We start from the raw sequence: 27962 nt of genomic DNA on the forward strand, positions 1-27962 counted from the left end.
CTGGGACTCTGGAGCCAATTGTGTGGAATTAGACGGCAGGGAAGCCAAGCGGCTGGGATCCCTTGCTCGAGACGCCGGCATTGACAAAGCAATTGCAGATGGAGCACGACCCACCAGCCTCTGGAGGCGTCTCCTCTCAGCTGTGAGGGAAAGGTATCCCTTCAAGGAAGATATTTTATGTCTACCAGGCAAGTGGACCACTATGGAGAAGGGAATCCAGTACCTGAGGGAATTAGCCGTACGGGAAGTGATTTATGAGGATCCAGACCTCAAACAAACATCCACAGATCCAGATGAAGTCAAGTGTACACGACCCATGTGGCGGAAGTTTGTACGGAGTGCACCATCATCATATGCCAGCTCATTGGCAATAATGGCCTGGAAAGAGGATGAGGAACCCACAGTGGGTGAAGCGGCTAAACAACTCCGGCAGTACGAAGAAAGTCTCTCCTCTTCCTTACAGGCCTGCGTCTCAGCTGTGGAGAAACTTTCTGAAAAGGTTCACCAACTTGAAGAGAATCTATTGTCCTCCCCACCTGAACCAACCAGTGCCCACCGACCAAAGGAGAACACTTGGGAGAAACTTTCTGAAAAGGTTCACCAACTTGAAGAGAGATTATTCTCCTTCGCACCTGTACAAAGCAGTGTCTCAGCTGTCAGGGGTAGGCGTTCACCCACACAAGGAAGACGATATGGTGGGTACTCACCCCGTGCCACCCTGTGGTTTTACTTACGAGACCATGGAGAGGACATGAGAAAGTGGGATGGAAAATCTACCGCGACCCTAGAGGCACGGGTACGTGAGTTGCAAAAGAAAACAATCAGGAAAAAGGGATTCTCCGAAAAGTTTGCTGCTCCAACTTCCAGCAGACAGTCCTTCAAACACAGAAACGAGGAAGATTCTGACCAGGATTAGGGGGGCCCTGCCTCCAGCCAGGGGGAGGAAAGGGACAATCGAGTTTATTGGACTGTGTGGATTCGATGGCCTGGCACATCACGCGCACAGAAGTATAAGGCTTTAGTAGACACCGGTGCACAATGTACTATAATGCCATCGAGCTATAAAGGACCAGAGCCCATCTATATTTGTGGAGTGACAGGGGGATCTCAGCAGTTGACTGTATTGGAGGCTGAAGTGAGTCTGACTGGGAATGAGTGGGAAAAGCACCGCATTGTGACTGGTCCGGATGCTCCATGTATCCTTGGCATAGACTATCTTAGAAGAGGATACTGCAAGGACCCAAAAGGGTTCCGGTGGGCTTTTGGTATTGCTGCCTTAGAGACAGAGGGCATTAAACAATTATCTACCTTGCCTGGTCTCTCAGAGGACCCCTCTGTTGTGGGGTTGCTGAGGGTCGAAGAACAGCAAGTGCCAATTGCTACCACAACTGTGCACCGGCGGCAATATCGCACCAACCGAGACTCCCTGATTCCCATCCATAAGCTAATTCGTCAATTGGAGAGCCAAGGAGTGATCAGCAAGACTCATTCACCTTTCAATAGTCCCATATGGCCAGTGCGAAAGTCTAATGGCGAGTGGAGACTAACAGTGGACTATCGCGGCCTGAACGAAGTCACGCCACCACTGAGTGCTGCAGTGCCGGACATGCTGGAACTTCAGTATGAACTTGAATCGAAGGCAGCCAAGTGGTACGCCACAATTGATATCGCTAATGCATTTTTCTCCATCCCTCTAGCAGCAGAGTGCAGGCCACAATTTGCCTTCACTTGGAGGGGAGTCCAATATACTTGGAATAGGCTGCCCCAGGGGTGGAAACACAGCCCTACCATTTGCCATGGGCTGATCCAGTCTGCACTAGAGCAGGGGGAAGCTCCTGAACACCTGCAGTACATCGATGACATTATTGTGTGGGGTGACACAGCAGAGGAAGTTTTCGAGAAAGGGAAGAAAATAGTCCAAATCCTTCTGAAAGCCGGTTTTGCCATAAAACAAAATAAAGTCAAAGGACCTGCACGGGAGATCCAGTTTTTAGGAATAAAATGGCAAGATGGACGTCGTCAAATCCCAATGGATGTGATCAACAAAATAACAGCTATGTCTCCACCAACTAACAAAAAAGAAACACAGACTTTCCTAGGTGTTGTGGGGTTTTGGAGAATGCACATCCCAAATTACAGTCTGATTGTAAACCCACTCTACCAAGTAACTCGTAAGAAGAATGAGTTTGAATGGGGCCCTGAACAACGACAAGCCTTTGAACAAATCAAGCAGGAAATAGTCCATGCAGTAGCCCTTGGGCCAGTTCGAACAGGACCAGATGTAAAGAATGTGCTCTACACTGCAGCCGGGGAGAACGGCCCCACCTGGAGCCTCTGGCAGAAAGAACCTGGGGAAACTCGAGGTCGGCCTCTGGGGTTTTGGAGTCGGGGATACAGAGGATCTGAGGCCCGCTATACTCCAACTGAAAAGGAGATATTGGCAGCATATGAAGGAGTTCGATCTGCTTCGGAGGTGGTCGGTACTGAAGCGCAGCTCCTCCTAGCACCCCGATTACCGGTACTAGGCTGGATGTTCAAGGGAAGGGTCCCCTCTACGCATCATGCAACTGATGCTACATGGAGCAAGTGGGTTGCACTGATTACTCAGCGGGCTCGAATAGGAAACCCCAGTCGCCCAGGAATATTGGAAGTGATCATGGACTGGCCAGAAGGCAAATACTTTGGGATATCATCAGAGGAGGAGGTGGGTCGTGCTGAAGAAGCCCCACTGTACAACCATTTGCCAGAGAATGAAAAGAAATATGCCCTGTTCACTGATGGGTCCTGTCGTATTGTGGGGAAGCATCGCAGATGGAAAGCTGCTGTATGGAGTCCTACGCGACGAGTTGCAGAAGCTGCTGAGGGAGAAGGTGAATCGAGTCAGTTTGCAGAAGTGAAAGCCATTCAGCTGGCTTTAGACATTGCTGAACGAGAAAAATGGCCAGTTCTCTATCTCTACACCGATTCATGGATGGTAGCAAATGCCCTGTGGGGATGGTTACAGCAATGGAAGCAAAACAACTGGCAGCGTAGGGGCAAACCTATCTGGGCTGCTGCATTGTGGCAAGATATTGCTGCTCGGGTAGAGAACCTGGCTGTGAAAGTACGCCACGTAGATGCTCATGTGCCCAAGAATCGGGCTACTGAAGAACATCAAAACAACCAGCAGGTGGATCAGGCTGCTAAGATTGAAGTAGCTCAGGTGGACCTGGATTGGCAGCATAAAGGTGAATTATTTATAGCCCGATGGGCCCATGACACCTCAGGCCATCAAGGTAGAGATGCAACATACAGATGGGCTCGTGATCGAGGGGTGGACTTGACCATGGACGCTATAGCACAGGTTATTCATGACTGTGAAACATGTGCTGCAATCAAGCAAGCCAAACGGTCAAAGCCTCTTTGGTATGGAGGACGATGGCTGAAATATAAATATGGAGAGGCCTGGCAGATTGATTACATCACACTCCCTCAAACTCGCAATGGCAAGCGCCACGTACTTACAATGGTGGAAGCAACCACCGGATGGCTGGAAACATATCCTGTGCCTCATGCTACCGCCCGGAACACCATCCTGGGCCTTGAAAAGCAAGTCCTATGGCGACATGGCACCCCAGAAAGAATAGAATCAGACAATGGGACTCACTTCCGAAACAACCTTATAGACACTTGGGCCAAAGAACATGGTATTGAATGGGTGTATCACATCCCCTATCATGCACCAGCCTCCGGGAAAGTTGAACGATACAATGGCCTGTTAAAGACTACCTTGAAAGCAATGGGCGCTGGGACGTTCAAAAACTGGGATACGCATTTGGCAAAGGCCACCTGGTTAGTCAATACTAGGGGATCTACCAACCGAGCTGGACCTGCCCAATCAAACCTGTTACGTACTGTAGATGGGGATAAAGTTCCTGTAGTGCATGTAAAAAATATGCTGGGTAAAACAGTCTGGGCTACTCCTGCCTCAGGAAAAGGCAAACCTATTCGTGGAATTGTTTTCGCTCAGGGACCTGGATATACTTGGTGGGTGATGCAAAAGAACGGAGAGGTCCGGTGTGTACCTCAAGGAGATTTAATACTGGGTGAGAATAGCCCATGAACTGAATTGCACCATGTTAAATAGTATATTATACTGTATGTTATCACTACCATGATTACTATAGGTGACTAATTAGAATGTATGGAAAAGAGTGTAACCTGAGCATGACATAAATGGTATGGAATAAGGGGTGGATAGATGTCCTGGTTTCAGTTAGCACAGAATTAATTTTCTTCCTAGTAGCTGGTGGAATGCTGTGTTTTGGCTTAGAATGAGAAGAGTGCTGATAACACCCCGATGCTTTAATTGTTGCAGAGCAGTGCTTATACTAAGCCAAGGACATCTCAGCCTTTGCTCTGTCCTGCCAACGGGCAGGCTGGGGGGGTGCAGTAAGAGCTGGGAGGGGACAGACCCAGGACAGGTGACCCAAACTAGCCAAAGGGGTATTCCATACCATCTGACGTCATGCTAAACAATATATAGGGGTGGCTAGCCGGGGGGAGGGGGCCGGACTGCTCGGGGTTAAGCTGGGCATCGGTCAGCGGGTGGTGAGCAATTGCATTGTGCATCACTTGTTTGTACATATTATTAGTAGTAGTACTATTATCATCATTGTATTATTATTATTATTATTATTATTATTATTATTTTCCTGTCTTATTAAACTGTCTTCATCTCAACTCACGAGCTTCACTTTCCATTTCTCTCCCCCGTCCCAGAGAGGGAGGGGGGAGGGTGAGCGAACGGCTGCGTGGTGTTTAGCTGCCAGCCGGGTTAAACCACGACACTGTCCAAGTTCCTCGCAGAGCCCCCTATCCTCAGGCAGATCGACGCTGCCACCCAACTTGGTGTCGTCTGGGAGCTCAGAGAGGGTGTGCTCAATCCCATCATTCAGAGCAGTGCCAGTCTACAGACACCAAAAGGCAAAGTAGCTCATCCTTCTTTTTATTCTTGAAGGATAAAATCCCCCTTCCTTCCCCAGTAAGTCCTGTTCTGTCACAGCCACGCCTGTTTCCTTGCACGGGATATTCACAGAGTTCTGTATCTGGGTCCCGTGCTTTATGTTCTTCAATCTGAAACTTAACCCAGGAACCATCTCAAACTCTGGACTTCTAGATACCTCAGGATATGCAATTTTCTTTCTTGCAACCTAATTTTCACAGAGGTCCTATGACCAGCATGTCTAAGCCTTATGATTAATGTAGTTATCTGAAGTCACCAACAATTCAGTCCCTCTTCTACAGGACTATACCAAGTGCTCCAGATTTTATTCCTCTGAGAAATATTTACTACAATATTTCAAGCACAGTTTCAAAAAACACGTTCAGGTTATATCTTGGTGTCAATCTCAAGCGACTTCTAGTGAACTGGGCTAAATTTTTCCTCTAGTAAGGCAGCATAGACAATTCTGTAGAAATAGTATTCTATAACACAAAGTGAAATATACTGACAACAAATAGAAATCATAAAATATTTATTGTTTCATTAAAAAAAAATAAAAGAAGAAGAAACTGCATTAGAAAAGTTCTTAATCTCCTTCTCCACACCTTTGCCCCTCAGCCACTGGCAGGTTAATATTAATAGCTGCCCTCAGGTTAGCCCAGAAAAGGGCACGCTTGCTCCTCTCCTTTGGCCACTCCAGGTACGTTCTCTTTGCCATGAGAGCCTTCAGCTTGTGGTACCTCGCAGGGATAATATACGGAGGGATAGGCTCCAGCAAAATCAGGATCAAGCTGTTGCAGTTCTCACTGAACAACTTGTGATGGGCAAAGTACAGCTCGTAGTGACACCACTCGCTCTGCACAAAGTTGGGAGACAACACAAAGATTGACTTGTAGCTCTTGTCTATGCAGTTAATGATATTCTCCACAATGCTCTTGCCGGGAACAAAGTTTCTCTCGTGCTGGCACAGCTGGACGCTGCCCTCCCCCTTCTCCAGGTTCGGGATCAGCTCGTTCTTCACCCACACGGAATCGCGCTCGCTGTAGGAAATGAAGGCGTGGAACTGCAGGACGCTTTCCCGCTCCTCGGGGCACTCGTGCCAAGCTCTGCGCTTCGTCTGCGTCCACTGCCACAGCATGCGCACGTACCACGGCACGTCCAGGTAGATGCACACAAAGGCCACCACCCCCACCAGCACCAGCGTCAGCAGCAGAGCCGTCACAAGCAACAGGGTCGTGTTGCAAGCCAGCTCCGTCAAGTGGAAGTCCTTCAGCTGCGTTCCCTTCAGCTCCTCAGGGTACTCGCACACGTATGCCTCCGGCCAGCCGGACAGCTTCCCCCCAGACTGCCTCTCAAGACGCATGAAGGCCTGCAGTTCACAGGAGCACTTGAACGGATTGTGCCCAGCTTCCAGCTCCCGCACCCTCTGGCAGCTCTCAAAGAAGTCGGCGGAAGGGGTGAGGATCGAGTTCATCTCCATATTCAGGATCTCCAGGGCCGAAAAGCCACCGCACCCCGGCAGGTCGGCCAGCCTGTTCGATGCCAGGTTCAGCTCTTTCAAGGACTTCAGTTCAGCAATCCCCTGGGGGACGCTGGGGATCTGGTTGTTGTGTAGGTCCAGTTTCTTGACATTGACCGGCAAGCACCCGAACACGGACTCTGTCAGCTGGTTTGAGGACAGGTCCAGCTCCTTCAGAGACTTGGTCCATTGGCAGTGCTCCTCGGCTCCATCGTTACGCAGCAAGTTGCTGCTCACGTCCAGATACCTCAGTGATTTCATGTACTTGGTCATGGAGCTCACCTTGGAAAGGCTCTCAAATTTATTCTTCTGTAAGATAAATGTCTCCAGTTGAATTAATGTATCACAGTTTTGAAAAAGCAGATCGGTTAAATCATTGTTTATAAAATTTATGTATCTAAAGGGACTGTCAAATGAAGGACATAGCATATGTATCATCTCTGATCCTTCTACTGTCAAGGCTTCAATGTTCATGTCTGCAAATATCTGGTACAGGTCATTCTGTGAAAAGTACAGGTCTGTGACTAAAATGTTCTTCAGTGCCAGTGCTTTCATGGAAGTACCCGAATACCTGAAGTTATATTTTTTAATGTCCGACAATTGCGTAAAATTGTTGATATTGAAATATTCAATGGATGATTGCCATATAGTCTGAAGAAGTTCAAGAAAAATATTCCAGTCCACTGACACATTCGTCAGTGTCAGATTTTGTAGCCTGGAGCCTTTTCTGAAATCAGACAATAAAGTTATTAATTTTTTTACATTGCCATTTGTGATTTGTGACAATGACAGGCTTTCTGTAGTGTTTTCTATTACAACCCAATTGTAATCAACTTTGGACTGCTGATGATGTTCATGCAACAGTGGAAGGCTCATGATGGTTTTGTCAGAACCACCTTCTGGAAAATTATTAGATACAGGTGTAAAGAGTTCATCTTCCACAGACAGGCTGATATTGTTCCAAAAAGTTAATACAAACAGACACTCATAAACAAAAAAGTGCTGGAGATATCTCATTTTCTTTGTCATATTGGTTTATGGTTCCTTGCCAATGCTCAATATTTATCCATCCCTCTTCGTTCTTATCCTGTAACAACAACAAGAAAAACATATCGTATCATTAAGCGTCTATCCAACAGCCATCAAAGACCAACTTTTTTAAGGTTCATACTTTCTGCCTCTCCCTTTGACTCGGAAAGCAATTATTATAAACCTATTATCATTCAGGAGAGGAGTTCCTGAATTGTTTACTTAATTTTATTATTTAAATAAGTGTATTAAATTTTATTAAATAATTATTTAATTACGACATTCCTTCATTATTTAATTATTATTTGATGGTGTATTTTCATGCTTTATGATAGGATAAGCAGGCAAAAAAACAGGAACCATATCTCTCTCCTGTTCCACAGCAGTGTTTTGATTGGGTTAAATAGCAGACACAATGAGAACACTGGGTAAGGTGATATTTGTTTTTATTTTATTTTTGAATTAAAACAGACAGCACCTTCAGTATTGAATGCCAAACACTGGGGATATTGTCCTGGCAAAGACATAAACCACTCTCTCTTTATTTCTGTACAACACTGGTCAGAAAGTCCATCTTAGCTGAGGTCTGAATATGGAACTAACTCCAATGGAACTAATCTATTTTTCTGGATTAGCATACTATTGTGATATATGGAGTAATAATTCGTGTCAAGAAAATGGTTGATATTAATAAAGAAGGGGGAGATGTGGGAGTGTGGCCATGGGGGTCAGCAAGCCCCGTGGTTGATGATAACATCAGACTCTTATTGATGAGGCCATCAGGAATGTAAAAGAGCTTAGAGGGAACAAAGAAGGGTGATTCAGGAGATTCCATGCAGTCTCGGGTTCCTTCTTCTCCAGCTGTTAAGGCATGGAAGTTTCTGGGTGTTTGCTGTTGTTGTTATATGCAAAGTTGTTTGACCAATTAAAAGTTGTTTTTGAAAAGGACTGCTGTGGGGAGAAGGGTAGAAGAGGGGAGCCTGTCCTCGAGACGAAAAGGCAGCACGATATAATGAAGTTATGGCATCAATAAGGAAGTAGAAAGAAGGAATGAAAAGGAACAGGCTAGCAGAACAGGGACCAGGACAAGAACAGGCACATTGATCGCCTCATGAAGATAGGTATGGCCAGACTCAGCAAACCGCTCAGAGAAGCTCGCACAGAAAGTCGCTGGAAATGGCACACCAGAGCTGGAGAGAAGCTCAAGCTGAGAGAAGCGGAGCTGTGCACACAGCTGCCCCTCGCTGGTAAGCAGCTGCAAATTATGGGGAACCATATGTCCTTAGAAACAAACTGTCCTGGTAACCTTACAGCTTATTCTCCTTATTAACAATCAGACAGTTTATGATCCTGAAACATGGGACCAAATTGAGGTCAAGGTGTGGGACTCTGCTACTAAAAACGACAAGGTTGCAGTGGGATTGCTCAGCACCTGGCGAGCAATCTCCGAGGCCTTAAAGAGCCCTGTGGGACCACAGTCAGAAACGTGTGGTTTGCCAGACAGTGAGGGAGCTGCGGGCTCCTTTACTGATCCCACTGCTATGCCATCAGCCTCTCTGCTGCTACAGCCATTGAAGGCCTTTGCTGCTATGCCCTCTGGTGACCTGGACGTGCCTTTTGACCCAGGCCATATTGGCCTTGAAATGGAGCCAGATCTGTTTCCCTTCGATTTGGGAAGAATAGGATACATAAGGCCTGAAGGCCGAGTTGCTTAACAACTTAAAGCAAGACATATTGTTCGCATGAGTAGCCATGGAACTCTCCGGAGTTTGTAATCAAGAAAAGGAATGGAAAATGAAGACTGCTATAAGTCATGGAAGATATGGTAGCACTTCAGCCAGGCCAACTATGCTCCCCCAGTCATGGACATTACCTTTTCTGATTGTACATATGTAAAGCCGTACTCAGGTTTAGTATGTAAAAGCAATGTTCTGTATATTTAGAAAGTTCGATGTTTGTGTGTGTGTGTTGGTAGAGCATAGACTCCCCACGCACCCAGCACTGTTTACTTGCCTTTTATAAATATTACTAAATTCAGATTGAGTTGAGACTTCATTTATAACACTATCGTGTATTAACATTTCAGTCAGTCTGGAATCAGAGGAAATAATCTTAAAAATTACTTTTTCACTTTAAAGCTTATTCTATACATCATACTTCATTTCGCAGCTACACGTGAAAACAAGTTATCCAAAAAAGAAAGGGAAAGACGGGAGAGACAGCACAAAACAGAACATGGGCAATTCATACTCTCTACTGTCGTGCTGATAAGCCTTATGGTGGTACTCTACGATACTTTGTTTCTGTCAATATAAACAAGAGAATTCACATCTAGTTTGCAAGTGACACTTTGTACCATTGTTACACACAAGCCACACTATTGTCTGTTCCTGACTGAAGAGGTAAAATCTTGTGGTAAGCCCTCGCTTCTATCAAATGTTCACTCTTGTTTTAGAATATTTAACCAGCTGAATGTAACACAGGCATTATTCTGTTGAATACAGAATCAGATGCACATTTAGTTAATGTAAAAAACAGCCATAAATTAGTCACCAACAACAGGCTCTATCTCCTTCATTAAATGACAGTATACTGGCTGCTGGCATAGTGTGAGTCCTCCTGTTCTGCGTACATACTATAAAGATTAAGCATATGTTAAAAAGCAGAAGAAGCATTTTAACATAAATTGCATGCCACTAGTCCTCACTTACCACTCTAGTGCAATCACTTGAAGATGAATATATTCCCCAAATGTCTTGATAAAAGTAGCCAAATTAAGTCATATAATGAAGTTGTTTCCTTCCATTTTTTAAAATATATTTAACTATTTACTAAAAGGCAATATTTTTTTTTCTTCTGAAGCCTACCAAGCACCTATTAGGAAGATGATTGCACTCAGAGTGATAACAGACTTCAGTGAAATCCAAGGTGAGTAGAAGTGTTCTATCTCTGTTTATTGCTTATTTTCTGTACTAATTTTTCTGTTACAAAACCATTTGCAACATTTCTGCAGTCAGAAAATACAAGCAAAATGAATTACTGAAAAGTGAAAGAGAAAGAAAACTAGTAAACACAAGTGCTAAATTCAGTGAAGCCAATTAGGAACTGGTGAAACTCATACAATGTCCTACCTCACAGACAGACATACACACACATTTACAATGTTCTTTCATCCTTGAGTAGCAACTTCCTATTGAAATACTGATTAATTACTGTAAGATCTATTTTATAGTCAAAATTACCAGTCATGACAAGGAAAAACAAACCCCCAACTATTGAGCTTCATCTATTATGATTCCTACAAAGACAATGTCTTTACTCTATCACAAGCTCCCTTAAAAAGAACATGTGAATCCTAATAAATACATCTACACATTAATCAACCTAAAAGACACCAGAACTTCCAGCATGCCCTGATACTTACATTCTCATTGTAACACCTAAAAATAAGCTTATTGTTTAGAAATACGAACATGTGTTCTGCTATCACCTACCTTAATGGGATACTTCAGATTGTTTTGCTAAGTCACGGAGCTTTATCCTCATTTGTGAGGCACACTTCTGAGAACTGAGGTTTTACTTCATGACCTCCTACAGCAGCTCTCCTCAGTGATTCATAAGAAGTTTTGTTATGCTTCCTGTGCCGACAGCAATTTTTTTTTTTTTTTTTCAACAAAGGAAGTCTGGTGACAGAAACGATGCGGCAACAAATCCTGGAACTGCAAGAGGGTATGCTTTGCCTGAAAACGAAGCAGCAAAAAGAGGAACAGGCGTGAAGGATCCGACAGTGACCAGAACCGCAAGCTGTTTGCCAAGAGCCGAACCACGGCTCCTCACAGGGCTGCGGGCAGCACCGCAGGCACTTACTGGAAGTTTGCGTACGCACCTCCCAGCTACTTTCGGCTGCATTTCCTAGATATGCAGCCAAGGTTCAGGGTGTCACCTGAAAGGCTAACTCCCAGCAGTGTAATCCTACAGCCGCATATTTCAGCCCCTTTCTGCCTCCTGAGACAAGTGGGGCTGTAAGGGGTTGGTAATGGTGGCTGGGGTGACTCTGCCTGCGGCGGGGCAGTGCTGCCGGCATAGCCTCCAGCCCTGGGCGCAACAGGCAGCTGCTTTGGAGGGACATGAGGGAGAAGGACTGAGGGAAGAGCCCTCCCTCCTCCCAGCGGCCCGGCATGGCACAGCACAGCACAGCAGAGCCGGCCCGTGGCCGCCCGGCCATCGCTTCCTCCTCCCCCCGCTGCTGCCGACGTGGCGGGGCGGGGAAGGAGCAGGGGGCGCGCCGGCAAGGGGACTGCTGAGCGGTAAGGAGCACGGCGATTTCTTGGGTTGTTTTGGTTTCCTGACACTTTCCCGCAGGCTCCTCACTCACAACTGAAGCCCGGAGGGGATTAAACCAGGAGAAGAAAAAAAAAAAAAAAAAAAAAAAAGAGGAAGAAGAAGGGGGAAGCTGTGGGTTTGAGGGAGCGGCTGCTCCTGCCTCGCCCTGCCCATGGGGGAAAAGCGACCCGGCGGGGAGTGTGGCGTCGTGGGGATTGCCCCTGGGGGGCAAAAACAGACAAAAAAGAAGTTATCGAGTTATTCCTGAGTGAGGTGGTGCCAGTCGCTTTTGGGGCGGGATGAAACTCCACAGGCGGCCACCGCACCTCAGAGGTGCTGGTGGTCGCCAGGCTGGTGGTCGCCTAGAGCTGGCCTCGATGCCTTCCTCTGGATCCCAAAGGGGAGATGACAGAGCTGTCATGGTCATGTCCTGTCAGTACAGCCCGCAGCGACGCCATGCCCTAGGGTCAAGCACAAGTGGATGACTTCTTGGTTTCTGACTGATTTTAGGAGTTTGCTGTTAGGTGTTGAGGTCCCCAAAGGCAGGCTCAGCAGAGGACTGCAGGGACCGCGGCAGTCCCCAGAGATGAACCAGTCCTCCCACTATCTGTGTGCACATGTGAGCCTTTAAAATTTGTGGTGTTGTTGGGTATTTGATCATCCAGATCCAATCCCAATGCGAAACCGTGATATGTGTATCTACAGGTTTTACTGGGTTTAGTAGAGGATCCTCATAACTGACACAAATAGAAGCATTTTCTTGAGGTGATATTACCCATCACACAGAGTACTGTAAAGTTCTAGCAATATTTGCCTACGTTATTTGATGGTATTTGCTGTATTTGTAATAGGAAACTTCAAATGTTTGCAGCAAATGTAAATATTCTGACTTGTAAATGCATGTTTGCTAAAGATAATTAAGTTACAGCGTAAGCTAAAGTAATGTAAGTGGCATCAAGTATTTGTTTATTTATGCCTCTCATTCACTGATCCTAAACACTATTCTTGGTACTGTTCAAACAGCTGCTCTAATTCAAATTAGATAAACAGGCTGCTAAGGCCACAGATGTACATGGTTGTATAGACTTTAATAAAAGGTACTAGTATAAGTACATGCTTGACAGGCAGGTGTCTTACTAATCCCAGTTATATTCTGCTTTTCACTCTCCTTTCTTGTTTGCCAGTCTCTTTTAGAACCTCAGTCATTCCAATGGGTACGAAGTTGTGGACTGTTTTTAGTTCAAATGGGAGTCAGTGAAAAGACAGCATCAGCAGACAAGGTTGCTTGAGTTTATTTTCTGCCACTCAGCTTTGCATGTAGACAAGACCTTACAATGACAGCCCTCTGTCAAGGTTTGTCTTTCAAGTACAGTGCCAGGCATACCGTTATTGTCAACAAGTAAATAGTAGTAATCGCTACTAAAGTCCAGTGCTCTTGGACTCTGCCAGTGAAGCTTCCTAATCAGCTGCAGAGCTTACTCCATGGCCATTTCTTTCTCTGTGTGGGTCCTTCATGCAATGACTACAATGTTGTGGAAAATGCTTGGAAATCCATCAATAACTGTATGTCATGCAAGCTTGCCTTGGCTTCAGAATTGAAGTTTAATCACACAGAACTGATGCCTGACATTATAGGAATAGGTGAGAGATGTTGTGCTCCCCAAACAGTAAGCTTTTGAGACAAGCAGTACAGTCTCTATGTGAGCAGCAAATGTTTCCTATCTGTGAATTTGCTGTAGGGACCCTGGCCTGTTGTGTCTTCAAATTATGACCCATCTCCAATATACTAATATTACTGAAGCTTTTACTGGTGCTTTTTTCAGCTCCTTGGCATCTTCCTCTCTATCATTCAGAAGATGATAGGAACATGTGTAAGTGGAGGTGATGAAAATAAGAGCAAGAGCTGCTTGGCCATTATGTTCTAGAGCCATTGCAGCTCAGATTATCACATTTTCCAGTATCCTATCTATACATCTAATAAGGAACATAGGAATTAACCATGTGGAAGCTCTTATAGTTGACTTCTCCAGGCAAATGAACGTGCTTTCTCCCTCAACAAGAAGTATTTTGGAAAACAAAAGAAAAATGCTGCTCTTTGTATTAAAGTGCACTCCTGCAAGGTGAATCAAGTATTCAAGGTATAATTGTGTCAGGGTCAACATGCTGTATGTACCACAGGGCTCCGTGCTTCAGGAGACCTTACATCAAGGCTACGTTGTTTTTCAGCAGTAGCTTTTGGGAAACACTCCGTATTTTATGATTATTCATCTAAAAAGACTACCTTGTTTTCTGTATTCAGAATTGAAAATGTCTGAAGACTTAGGTGATGGCATCCCACCTGAAGAAAAGCCTGAAGTAGTGGAAATGCCAAGCAATGATGTATTGCCTCACGAGTCGGTACCAGACCTTGTGGAGGCTGAGATCTTGCCTACATCTTCACACGAGGAACATGGACAGGCTGCTCAGAGTGCCAGTAATGGACAGAAAGGAGACATATTTATTAATGAAAATCCTTTGACTGAAAAAATAGCTGAAAATCTGCCTTCCAGTGGAGAGCTGGCTGAAGATATGCCCACTGAGTGCATTGAGACTGTAAGCCTTGATGCAGAACCTGAATCTGAAGAAACACCACCTGAACAAAGCAGTCCAGTGAGTAATATTTTCATTTCCATAAATTTCCTTCCCTCCCTGCTCTGTAAGAACAGAGTTTTGTAAAATTTGTATACTGCTTTTTAGAAAAAACTAAGGAGTTACGTACAGAGAACCTGCATGGGAATAAAATCAGTTAGACTGCAGCACCAAGCCTTTGGAAACTAGGAACAGTTGAATTTCTCTATTTATATCCCTGCTGGAACATTTTCAGGTATCCACAAATTGGAAAAGGTTCAAATGCATTTGTTTAGTCTCTCTACCAGTAACAGGGCCCTGCCTCCAAGAGGTTACAGGGGATGTATACAGTGCAGAGCTGCTTGGGATACTTCAGCTTTTGTTCATGAGTTAACTGTGCAGAGGCAATAAGTTACATGCAGTTGAGACAACAGTTTCTTAGTATGATTTAAATATGGAGTAGTGATACTTGCTCAATTCCATACATTAATGGAAAAAGGTGGGCGGTACCTCTTCTGGCTGTGTTTTGATTGAACACAGTTGTTAGGAATTCCCTGTGCACACCTACTGGTTTACACCTATGAGGAGACTAAGGCAGAGAAGCCTCTAGCTCTGTCTCCCTATGGAACAAAAAAAAGGAGATGGATGCCTGCCTGTCCCAAAGAATAACCATAATACATTTGCATGGCTTTATAAGGTTAGGTGCCTGAAGAAATATTAGGACGTCCATAAGACATCTGTAGAGTTTTGTGTGCTTTCAGGAATAGGTGCTTTGAATTAAGCTTCCTATTGTGCACAGAGATTTAGATTTCGCATAATACCCAACCTAGCACTGTCTGTAAGTGAATAGGATCCCATTAAGAATCTGTTGCTCTTTCAGGAATTAAAAAGACTTTAAAATTTGGCTTCTGGTGATCAAACTCTGAACATGGAGGCAATATAAATTGGTCATTGTAATAGAACTAGAGAAGTGCATGTCTGTCCAGGGACAGTACATGTGAAATAAGCTAGAATGACACTTCACTGTGACACCAAATTCTTAACTAATCCTTGGTACAGACACTCTTATTTCTTACTGCAGTTGTAGACACATGTTCACTGCACAGTCAATTATTCCCAGTCAAATGTTTCAGTTCCTTAGCTAGAAGGTACCGTACAACAGCAGATCCTGCAGAACCCATTACACGACCTTTCAGCTCAAAGCCTGCGGGGTTGGTTTAACCCACCACAGAAGACTCTGAGTTAGCCTGACTTTGTATTGAAATAGCCAAATTATCAGTGTCACAGATTTGGAGTGAGCTTGATGACTGTGGTCCCTTCCTGGAGGGAAGAAAAGGTGAGGAAGGAATAGAAACAGTCCTGCACTGTAATAAGAATGATACCTTTATGCATGGACTACTTTGCTAAAAAAAAATTGAGCATCTGTTAGAGGAGCTAGCAGCAAAGTTTTTGTCAGTAGTCATTCAGGGCTATTTCTCTGTATATTTTGAATCTAAAGAATCATTCTTCAGAAGGTATCACTGTGATAACATGACTTTTAAACAGTAAAGTAATATATTTGTTCTTGTAGGCCACAGACTCCTCATCTAAAGCAAGTAGGTGGGGAGCTTGGGGTACCTGGGGCAAGTCTCTCCTGTCATCAGCTTCTGCCACAGTGGGTAAGTGCTTAGTCAGTAAGCGATATGGAAATAATTTTAATATGCTGTTAGACATGTTAATGTCGTATCTTAAAAATAACTTCTAAAGGCAAAACTGCTTGTCTTGATTAATAAGATTTGTAGGCAGTTTTCTCGTGATAAGCTTGGCAAGCTGATAGTGTGCCATGATTTTTTTTTTTTTTTTTTTTTTTTAATAGGATGAAGGACTTTCCTAAACTGTCATGTAAATACTTCTCCAGGTCAAATTATGGACAATGTAATAGGTTAGTTTGTAAAGTGAGTGACTTATTATTGTGTCTGCCTCACAGAAAGGGTGCATAGTATGATGCAGTGACTACCAGTTGTGGGTTTTGAAGCCAAAGCCTTCCATCCCCAAATCACGCACATGCATGTTTGTGGTATATGCATTATGACTTCTAACTGCACAATATGAATTCATTTCTCATAAATTCCTCTGGCTTTCACTGACACACAGTGAAGCTGGTAATCTTATCACACCAGAGTTCAGGGAGTGAAACAGCACATCAAAACATAGACCCTGTATTCCCTCTCCCTATATGCTCATTTCCAACAGTATGTCAGCCCAAGATATACTCACGAAGACTTCAGGTAAAACTTAATCATTATACCCATTAAAAACTCACATAGACAAGAAGTGAAGCATGCAATAGATAGTTAGCAGCAGGAAATTGTTTCTCACAAAACAGCTACTAAGCTGTTAGCTAATGAGCTCTCATCAAGGATCCACAAAATACCTTCAAAGGATGAACCTCGGAATTAAAATTGATCGCTAGTTACTAAAAATAATGAATTTAATGGAGTTATGGGGTTTGTGATCCCATATAAGGTTAAATAATTCTCCTCCTGATCCTTTTTTGTTCAATGGGCAACAAATTATTTCTGTCTATCCCTCAGAGAAGGAGGGAACTTCCCTATCATCTCTTCTTTCAGTAACACCCACACTCAGGAGTTCATAATTATCTTTTCCATCAGACAGTCCGCCAGTTAACATGTCTAATAAACTTAGAATGGGTTTCTAAGATGTCTTTAAACTGATGTAAATAAAGGCTCCTGCTGAAAGGGGCAGGCCTGCCCTGCACTACCAATGTATTTTTCCTTCTCCTGTGCTAACGATAGCCTTTGTGTAGCAGTGCATAGAGCTGGATTCTGGGACTGATTTTGAAAGTACCAATGAAGTGAGAGTGGGTTCTTCACCTGGATTAATTTGTAAATTCCATAATCTGGTTCACATTTTAATCACCGAAATGCTACTGCTAGTGTGAGGGAAATGACAAGAACATACAGATGGGACAGAAGGACAGCATAACTAGCTGTGGAACTGCGTAAGTGTTGGCAGTTTCTATTAAACCATAAAGTTCAGTGCTTCTCTTTCAGACTTGTAGAAGAGCCTGTGTGTTGAAAACCTTGCTTATTTTGTTCCAAGCAGCATTAGTAGGTGTAATAAAAGATGCTGCTGTCACAGATTTCTATGGGCCTTGCCTCTCACACATTCTCAACATAACAGTATAGCTACAACGGCATTCTGAAAAGAATTTGGCCTAGTGTAAATAACAAAAGAGGTCAAGTTATGTGCATGAAAGTAATTCCGCAGTTGATCAGTTGAAATTGTAATGGTGATGGATTAGTTCAGTTCATTTTTATAGCTGCAGTAACGGGTTTCTTGGAAAACAGCTCTTTTAGGTGATTCACTTTCGCCTATGAGATAGCCCCATTTATAATCTGATCAGGTTTTGCAGTAAGTAGTAGTATATCAGATGGAAATTCTAACATTCCTTGTAAGTTCTAATACTATTTACTACCAAACAGACATTGTTTTTGCAGGCTTTCAGTGGCAATCCCACTTACTGTCTTCTGTTTCTTAGCAGTCTCGGCTTCACAGAGCAATCAGTTAATATCACAAAGCGTATACTTTTTCTGTGGAGCAGCATGGATATTTTCTTGCAAAACTGACACAAGCTTGCCTGAAAGTGATGAATACTGTTGGAAAACAGTATTGTTGGGAGACAAACAATAATGTGCATTATATCTCTTCCATCCCTTCTTATTGCCTAATAAGTAAACAAGACATACTATTTACAGCTGTTTGCTGCTTCTGTCTATGAAAGCTGCTGCCAGCATTGTGTATCTGTGAATTTCCATGGGCTATTTTATGATATGGTCTTTTTTTATAGGCCGTATAAATATTGGTTCATATACACTTAGATCTCATGCTTCATTGACATTAAATACCACCTGACTCTATCAGCATTGTTAATGATTTTCAGTGAGTATAAATATGCAAACAATTTTGCTGTCTAGGCAGTCTGACTTGATAAGACTGTGTGACGTCTATTTAAAATAGGCGTATGATCACCATGTATATATTTGCAGCATTGATGTTATTTTAAAATGAGCGCGGTTGGAACAGTTCAAGTTGCAAAGGAGCATCCACAAGCAGAAAACAAAACAAAAACAAAATTTTTAGCTGTCAATTATTGCAGTTGGGAAAGAGTGTAAAAACCAATGTCTATATGTACAGCAGCACTTCTGCTGTTTTTTCTGGAATTTACAACTTAGAGAAACTTTCTGACCCTGGAGTCAGGGTAGGATTGAGTTCCCATATTCTGATCTAATAACTGGGGATCTAGCTTTTCTGTATGAATTTATTAAATAAAATAGGCATTGAATGAAGCAGAAAACAACTGACATTCAACTATCCTATAGTCAGATATACTAGGTCTCTCTGGTTTTCCTTATAAGATATTCTAAGGCTGATGTGGATACTAAGTCTTAATTAATAGCATTTGAATTTATTACTTGGGTTGCTAAATCAAACATTTTAATACTGTTCACATAACCCAAGATAACTTAAAACGCTACATACATAATCTTAGATTTGCTCTAGGAAATCAATACAGCAAGTAATAGTGTATATTCCTGATATGGAGGGCTTATTTCCAAGTAGTATGTTATGGAAATTCATGCTTGATCCTGTAAAGTATTTTCTGCCTGCTACTGTAATAGACAGGGTGTTGGGCTGGGTATGCCATATATCTGATTCAGTAAGAAACAGAGGAAAAAAGCTATTGGGAATTTCTGTAAGCTTCCTTCTTTTTATTAAATATTTATTATTCCCCTCAAAGTTACTCTATTTAATATCTGAGCAATTCAACTAATATCAGAGCAGCTTCATCTCCTGTTCTACATCAGAAAATGGATTTGCCATGATGCAGTCCATTTAATATTGCTTATTGCTTTAGTGCATGGTATAATGGTATAAGTAAAGCTGCTTTTCTGGAATTAGACTTATCAGCAACACCTTCAGTATGTGATTTTTCTGTCTCTGTCATTGTTTCTGTATAGCACAGCTGCTTGTCTTGTGAAACACGACAAATATTTACTGTTCCTTTTTTTTCCAGAATTATACAATGTAAAAATAGCAGAAACAATCTGTGATGGACTAGAAAACATATTAAAGGCCTAACCAAATACATTCAGCTTTTACCAAATACTTTCCTTTCTCTTTAAGTCTAAGCTGAAACGGTTGTTCAAGGATCCTAGTTGCATTATTCATCAAACCCTGATTTAGAGCTCCCAAACAGATTAGCATTTTTATTGCATGTCTATATGTTTAGCATTGCTGATTTTAGTTTCCAGCAATAGTTTCTGTATAATTTTATCTTATCTCTCGGTAACTAACTTCATGTGTCGCTATTGATTGCTTTGGTGATAGTTTTGTCTTCAGGACAAAATGTCTGTTGTCTTTAAAGTGACTGACGTTTTTTGGATCAAAGCCCCTTTCCCTGGCATTTCTGCCTGTGAAAGGCTGATGTGATGCTCCTCCACACAACTGATAACACAGTGCCTTTGGGAGAAGCAGCAAGCACTGCCTGAACCATGCTCAGTGTCTGACACTAGGTGTCACACTAAGAAAGTTATTGAATCTGCCTTGTTACTGAGGTGAAGGGGGTTGTTTTCTTCTTGAAGATGTAAGAAGTTTGGCTTTCCCCTTTGTGAAACCACAGTGGAGCAGATCCACTGAAATAGTTGCTGGGATGATAGAAAGGGAGAAGTAAGCTCAGTGTGATCTGGAGATAGAACTTGTAGTTATTGTCATCTTTTTACCCTCTTTCTTTTAAATTAAATTGTTTCCTAAATCAGCAATTATACAGTCCAGTGTTTTAGTAACAGTGCTGACAAAACTCTACCATGGGGTCCCTCCTGCAAGCTAAGCCCATCTGATGGCTGGCAGCCACTGAAATGTGCAGTCCTGCACCTCTCTTCTCCTTGCACGTTCTTCTTTGTCCATGTGCCAGCACTCATGCTTTTCTGAGCACCTGGTAATCCGGTTCAGGAAGCTAAATCGGCATACAAATAACCCCAGAGGAAAGAAAAATCAATTTTCTGCCTCTTTAGTTCCTTGAACCAATTTGCTATGGAATGAGGTAAGTGCCAGGGGCAAGCAGAAGAACAGACAGGAGCAGGAGCTCCCTCACCAGCACCAGGAAGCCATTAGGTCAGCCTAGCAGTGACATCAAACCCTGAGCCCCAAGGCTTAACTGGGGCAAAATGTATTCTCAGTCTGTATTTGAAGCTTGTGACTTTTTTTTTTTTTTTTTTAAGAACAGCTTGAATCGTTGAAAACTTACCTGTTTGTTTGTTTGTTTGTTTTTTCCAACTAAGTGAATCTGCTGGTTTAATGAAAGCTGTTATCTTCCTACAAGCCTTGTCTTTCACATGGTAGATTCTTTTATGTGGATGAATTATGCCTTTCATGTATTTGCAGAAGTTAGAGCACTCAACAGGCTGCATTTCCAAGGAAAGCCTGTTGTAGATCAGCCTGTTCTATGAGTCGGTGTCATGTTGTACGCATACGCTTCACTCCACACAAGTTTGCGTGTTTTGTTCTTTGAAACTCCAGTGCCCTTGATTAGGCTGTCATGTATCATTACCTCTAATTCAACAGAAATAATAAAAATAGAGCCCAGCTAGTTAATTCACATGGTCTGAAACTCGTATTATAAAGCTGCATAATGCACCTCTTTCATGCGTTGCTTTAATTATATTCTGTTTTCTTGGTAATTTTGTGTTTATGTACATTTCTCATCTAGCTCATCAAGTAGAACCACACACAGAAATACCTGACACCCATAGTTTTCCCCATATGCTGAAAATTTTGTTTTCCTGTCTTGTGTATGAGGGAAGGAAATGTCACTTTGTTCCTGAACTTGGATATGTGTATTAGTCAGCATTGCATAGCTTAAATTTAAGTCTGTGCTGAACAGAAATGCAAACGCTTCAGATAATGTCAAACTGAAGCATTGGAATGATGTGAATATCACTTCCATTCTCTACAGATTCTATTCCCCTGTTATGAAATAAAGAGTTACATAAAAAACAAAGGCTTAATGTTATGCCTTCCTTTTCTGCGGTCATAAAAAAGGACAGTTAATCTCTTCCGAAGACGTTTTTTTTTTTTCATTGCATAATTCAATTTTTCAATTGATTCAAGGAAAACTATTTTTGTGCCTGAAACCACATGGTGGTCACTCAGCTATTTTGTAGATGGCACATTACAGCTGCAGTAGCAGCAAACCCCTTTTACAGATCTTCCTTTTTAAGAATCCTGAGTGCAAGTAACAAATGGGAGGAACTGTGGACATGCTTTTGGGGACTGTAGTCCCATTTGCTTTCTTTGTCTTTTAATGTGGGCTTATGATGTACCAGAGGTTGAGAACCAATAAAGTGTTGTACCAGCCTTTATGCCTATTGCTACTTTATTAAAGCATTTTATCAATTCAGGTAAAGAGATCTGAAACTAGTCTCATTTATGGGCTTAATTGGAATTATTTCTGATTTACAGACTGGATGGTATAAGTATGGTAAGAATCTAGGCAGTGTATTTGTTTTAGCTGCAGGGAAAGTAATTTTGCTAAAGCCCTGAAGTGAATGGAGTGTCAGTTGTGAAGCCGGAAAGTGAGCACAGTGTGCTCCCACTTCTTTAATGCATATGAGCAGAGTCCAGCTGCCTTTTCCACATACCTATATGCATACAGTGGGGTGATGCCTTCCAACAGTGTTCAGGTTCCTCAGTTTCCCTGTCAGTTTCAGATGCTAACTGAAGGCCTTAATCTTCAGCTTGAACTGGGAGAAGCTTCGTTCATTTTAGTAGGTTAAATTTCTATCAGTAGTTCATCAGGGACACCCCCAGTGGTACTATAAAGGTTACAGACTGAGGTAGCCAGAAACAAAATTGCAAACTCATCCTCCCTACCTGTACCACAGAAGAATGGAGTCCAGTTGCCTGGGAGTGCGAGATTGACAAGGCATGGAGTTTCTTGCAGGAATGGCTGAGGTTTCAGATGTGCTGAACCACCCTCCAGAGAGGTTTGTCTGCCTCTTGCAGCTCTGCAGGGAACCCAAAGCTGCTCAGCCGGGAGGCGGAAGATGAGAGTGTCTGAAGTGAGGTGGGATGTGTCTAACTAAAGCATTTGTGATCGCTGCGATTCGGCCTTGGGCAGATCAGGCGAGCTCAAAGGTAGGCCATGATTTTAGGCAGTGCTCACAAAAGCTGCCTTTTCAAATGAAAGATTCCACCCAGGAAGCTAAACAACAATATTCTGCTGAAATTACCAGCCAATACAACGAGAAAAAAACAAAACAAAAAAAAAAAAAAAAAACAGTCAGCATGTAGGCAAGAAAAACAAAACCAACAGCACAGAAAAACAAATTTAATGAAGCGTGTGGTTTTCTTCTTAAGCAAGCACCCATAGCTCTTTCACCTCTGCTGTTCAGATGACTAAGTGGGGGCATCTGAGGTGCTCCTAAGTTGACGGTATCAGTTCAGTTGGTACCACACCCAGTGTAAGAAAAACAGTGCGATGTTATCTAAAATGTGGCCTTATCTCCCACAACCACTTTTATTTCTGTGCTTTTGGAAATCAAAAATTATTATTTTCATTTCCAGCGCAGCATGTAGCTGTGCAGCATTTGTGCAAGTATGTCTGTCTAACAGTGCTGCATTGTTTCACTTGCGATATTCTGATGTTTTGTTGTTGCAGTGAAAGATACATGCTATGCAGCTTCCTTCAGCAAAAACACTCCCGGCTGACCTGAAATATTTTCTTGTCATTCTTGTGCATGTAACCCCAGCCTTGAAAATGCTGCCTAAGACTGTAAATAGTAGTACAGCTCCTATGTGAATGCAAATCTTCTTGGAGGTGTAAGCTCATCTGCAAATCCATGACAGCCAAATCACAGAATGTTAAAAAAAAAAAAAAAAAAAAAAAAAAGAAAAGAAAACCAATGTATATTTATAGAGAGAAAAAAAAAATGAAGAACTAATCTGAAAATCATTAACTTTTTCACAAACACTTTAAAGGAAATTTTAGCCTAATAGTCATAGCTAAATTTTTATATGATTAAAGGACAATATTTTGTTATCAAGTCAAAATCTTTAAGCAGTTTATGTCAATGGAAAGAATGGAATGCTTTTTCTCATTTAACAAAATGTGAGCAGGGGAAATGGAAAGGAATGTGACACCAAGTATCTTTTACTTGGTATTTAAAGATACTTTACAAGTATCTTTAAAAGATACTTTACAAGTATCTTTAAAGCACAATTAATAATTATTTAAGTGAGTCTCAGGAAACTGATGAGTAAATAAGTGACTGAAGAATCTATTCATGCAGATATTTTCACTGAGCCAATTAAAATGTGCAGGAGGTTGGGATTAGACAAAGTAGTACTCCATTCTCCAGTATGTGCACTGAAGCAGACCTTACAAGGGGCACATTATTCAACAATGATTTATATTGCTGTGGCAGATAGCCTAGCATTCTCTACGTGGTTGTAAGACATGAGATGAAATAGGCAAAGGCCGTATTTTCTTTAGACAGGTAAGAGCATTTATGTGCCTTGTTTCTCTGTTTCAGTGTAAAACATCAGGGCTCCATGTAATTTATACTCTCATATGGAAAATCACTTGTTTCTGCTGGTCTGTTCCTTAGGGAACATCTGTTCTTTACTTTGTGTTTTCCTGCAGATACTCCAATTTTCTTGTATGTCATCTTTCAGTAGTGCTGCTTCACATATGGTTTCTGGAGTATATTTATTATCGAATCTGTAGAGCACCTGATACACAACCCATCTGGAAATCCCAGAATCATAAATTTAAGCTTTCCTTCTTTCTACTCCTTTCCAAATAGTTTTGATGCATCTTTTTAATCAGATTTTCAAGAAGCATATCTGTATGACTGTATATACACATACATCTATACATGTGTATATACATATATGAATATTTATATAGATTATAAAATAGTTCAGTTGGAAGAGACATTCAAAGATCCAGTCCAGCTGCCTGACCACTGGCAAATGATAGGCTGTTTTGCTGTAATTAGCCCAAAAAGATGTTTTGAACTTTTATAATAGGAAGTGCATGCAATTGTAAGAAAGTTTGGGCAACATGTGATGAATTGTTACACTTGACTTCCTTCCTTAGATGTCTAAGTGTCTGCCTAAGCATCTGTATTAACGGCTTTACTGAAATTATTTATGTAGTTACCATTCAGTTTAAGGTAGAGAGGCAAAGAAGTGCTGGATCATCATTAATACTTCTAAGTAGTTAGGACAGGTAACTAAAGTACTCTGTTGCCCTACTGCTGGAAATGATTGACTTTACAAGCGATGCAGTAGCTGTGTACCATGCAAGACCTGGGAAAATAGGGGCACTGAAGCCATTTCATTGTGTTATGGAATAAACAGGAGGGCTTGCCTGGCTCGTTGGTTACTGACTGCAGTCAGCTGATGTGCAGAAGCTTCCAGCTAAGGCAGGTGTGCTAGCTGGATCGTTTGTGATGAGATAAGCACATCATGAGCATGACTGCGTAGGGTTATATCCAGGAGCAGAATAGGCAGATCATTTCAGGGTAGTCTTTTTTTTAAGGCAGCATTTTTCAACTATAGCTGATGCAGATGAGGAAGCTACTGCCTCCTTTTGCTGACCACCAGCCAATCTCACTCTATCCTATAGTGGGATATTAGCAGTCCATGTAATCTGCTCTAGAAAATTCTTTGTAAAAAAGCATGCCAAAATGATTCAGATAAAAACACTAATGACATACATATGTTCTTTACATAAAACTAGGCCATTTTAGTAGAACAGAGTTAAGTAGTCACTACATGTGCATCTGCACAGAGGGCACAATCTCTGCAGGAGATTGTCCACCAGTGGAAGAATAATTCTTTGTCCTCTAACACCTACAGACTTTAAAAAGTGTATTTAAACATCAGTTTTGAGGATATAACTTCAAATTTGACTTTAAATGAGTAACTGAGAAACATAAGTCATGAAATATCTTTGAGAACTTGGGTCAATATTCCTAAAGTACTTAGTGAAGAATACTGAAGAACAGATTTCTCACCTCAACGCTGCAGTCATTCACAGTTCATCAAAAGGCAGATAAGGTTAATTGTTCTGGACCTCTGAAAATGAAATAATGCCAAACCCTACGGCATTATGAGGATTATCAGGTTCTCTTTAAACTTTCTAATAGAATATTCAGCATTTTGAAAAGTAGGGAACTAAATTAAACTTATTTGTGCCACTGAAACAAGTTTTACAACATTTTTGATCCAGTGTCATTTGTATTATATTTTAACTTTATTTTTTCAAGTCAGCTAATGTACTGGACGTAGTAGAACAAGTGAATCATTAACCTAGAAAATAAGTTAAGCAAGTGAGGTAGGTTTAATACTTACCCTGATTATCAGGTTTTTTGGTGATCATTCGTGGAACATAAGGATACTACACACTGTTTGGAATAAGTTTTCAAATCACATAATCTAAAGTATGTTCTTGCTGCAGGTCATGGGATAACAGCAGTAAAGGAAAAAGCAGGAACTACCCTGGGAATTCATAATGCAAGTTCAGCATCTTCAGAAGCAGCAGAGCATCCTGCAGCTGAAACATCAATTATACGTAAGTTCAAGTTGACACTGCCAGATTAATACAATTCACTAATTTTAATATTTTGATCACAAGATCCAGTTTACTGTAATTTTTGACTCGTAGGGGTGAAAGAAAACTGTAGCTTGCTCTTTTTTTGTTGTTGTTAGAAGCAGAGGATTCTCTGGACCAAAGCTCTTCTGAGAATATTCCTTCTTCTCCTTCATCTGGATCCCGTGGGATGTTGTCAGCTATTACTAATGCTGTACAGAACACAGTGAGTCATTTTAGCAGGCCTCTCCTCTAGGTATTTTTCATCATTTTTAGGTGTAAATTCACTGCAGGTGACATTTAACAAGTGGAGTTTGTTGGGTTGTAGGTCTTTGTACAAACGGTTCTGTTTTAAGTCTGTTTCAGGTTTCTTCCAGTGAAAGTGAAATCATTAGCCAATGAAAATTCTTCAGTGTAGCTGAAAAATTTTGAGTGATGAATAATTCTAGTATGAAGACACAGGAAAAACAACTGCATTTCTATAGACAGAATTATCATGTCAAAATTTTAGAAATCAAGTTAGATAAGGCAGCCTCATCCTTTTCATTATAGACTTTGGCTCCATATTTTTCTTACCTAAAATATGTTTCTACTGACTAGCTGCTACTTAAGATAAAACAAAAGTGGTATTGCTCTTAAAATTTTCATTGGCAACAGGTGTTACGTTTCTTCTCACGTGAGTCTTTCAATTAACTGCAAATATTTGTATGGTTAATTTTTTTCATTTTGAAAATGTATTCAGAACAAGGTAGCATAATTTTATGAGCATATAAATCTTAATGTTAGCTAAAGCAGAGAAAATCTAGGGAGCTGAATGTTCAAAGATGGTATCAGCAAAAGTAATACTCTTTATGGTTCATATTGGCATAAACTAGAATGGAAATAACCATGTTTCGTTATTTTATACAGGGGAAAAGTGTATTATCTGGAGGCTTAGATGCTTTGGAATTCATTGGAAAGACAACCATGAATGTCCTTGCAGAAAGTGATCCTGGATTTAAGAGAACAAAAACACTGATGGAAAGAACAGTTTCTCTCTCTCAGGTTGGATTTATTTTAATACGGCTCTGTCAGTGTGGTTTCAGATTCTTTTTGCAGAATTTCATGTGCCTCAGGGAGAGGCTTTATTTATTGCAGTAGATATTGGCTAGGCTTACAAAAATAAATATTATGCTTTGTGTTTGCTACAGTTTCTTTTTCTTCACAGAACCACAAAAGATGATGTAAAATCATCCTTTCTGCTTAATTATGTGAGGAATAGCTGATTTTGATGAGGTAATATATGTGGTAATAAATTATTATACTCTGGAGAACAATCAAATTGTTAGTGGTTTTGTAACAGCTGTAGATAGATGTCCTCCGGCACAAACATCCCTATACTAATTTCCCTGGAAATGGGTAATGCAGGAATATGACATATGTTTCATTAGGAGTTAAAGCTGAGAAAAGTTATATCTTATGTCCTTTTAAACTAAATGTACCCTCGGAGAGGAGTCAAGTCAGGACTTGTATCTTTAAACGTTCAGAGATACGGTGATAATAGAACAGACATATAAGTGCTGCCAGTACAAAATTATTTTAGTTCTCCAGGCACTGAGGGGAGGGAAGCTGTGGAAATCAATATACGTGGGGAAAAAAAAAAAAAAAAGTTTTAATTTTACTACACTTACCACCCAGTAGAAAGCAGTAAAGGATCTCTCCTTTGATGAGATGTTTCATCTTTAGTATCAGTCCTTGTAAATTGATGCAGACTATTGCTGTTGTGGTAGGCCAAAAGCAACTAACTCTTGTACAGAATGTTATTGGAATTACACATATTACATATGTCTGTTGCAGCAGCA

General features: G+C 41.6%; 1 protein-coding gene and 1 pseudogene across 3 annotated transcripts in view; one reads left to right on the forward strand and one right to left on the reverse strand.

Annotated features, from left to right (window-relative positions):
• Positions 1–5499: 5499 nt before the first annotated feature.
• On the reverse strand, positions 5500–11166 carry LOC311435949 (toll-like receptor 1 pseudogene; annotated as a pseudogene). The gene is made up of 2 exons (XR_014698909.1): positions 11027–11166; positions 5500–7590 (listed from the first exon to the last, which is right to left on the reverse strand). The product of XR_014698909.1 is annotated as a toll-like receptor 1 pseudogene (transcript).
• A 402-nt stretch (positions 11167–11568) lies between these two features.
• Positions 11569–27962, forward strand: part of FAM114A1 (family with sequence similarity 114 member A1) — a gene marked incomplete at its 5' end in the record, with an annotated part of 35689 nt that continues 19295 nt past the window's right edge. For both annotated transcript variants that reach the window (XM_084517523.1, XM_084517524.1), the window contains 6 exons: positions 11569–11839; positions 14155–14504; positions 16033–16120; positions 25990–26103; positions 26241–26347; positions 27031–27165. In XM_084517523.1, the coding sequence (XP_084373649.1) occupies positions 11569–11839; positions 14155–14504; positions 16033–16120; positions 25990–26103; positions 26241–26347; positions 27031–27165 (1065 nt within the window). The remainder of the gene's footprint in view (positions 11840–14154; positions 14505–16032; positions 16121–25989; positions 26104–26240; positions 26348–27030; positions 27166–27962) is intronic.

The sequence above is a fragment of the Aythya ferina genome, assembly GCF_964211825.1.
Source record: "Aythya ferina genome assembly, chromosome: 4".
NCBI lineage: Eukaryota > Metazoa > Chordata > Aves > Anseriformes > Anatidae > Aythya > Aythya ferina.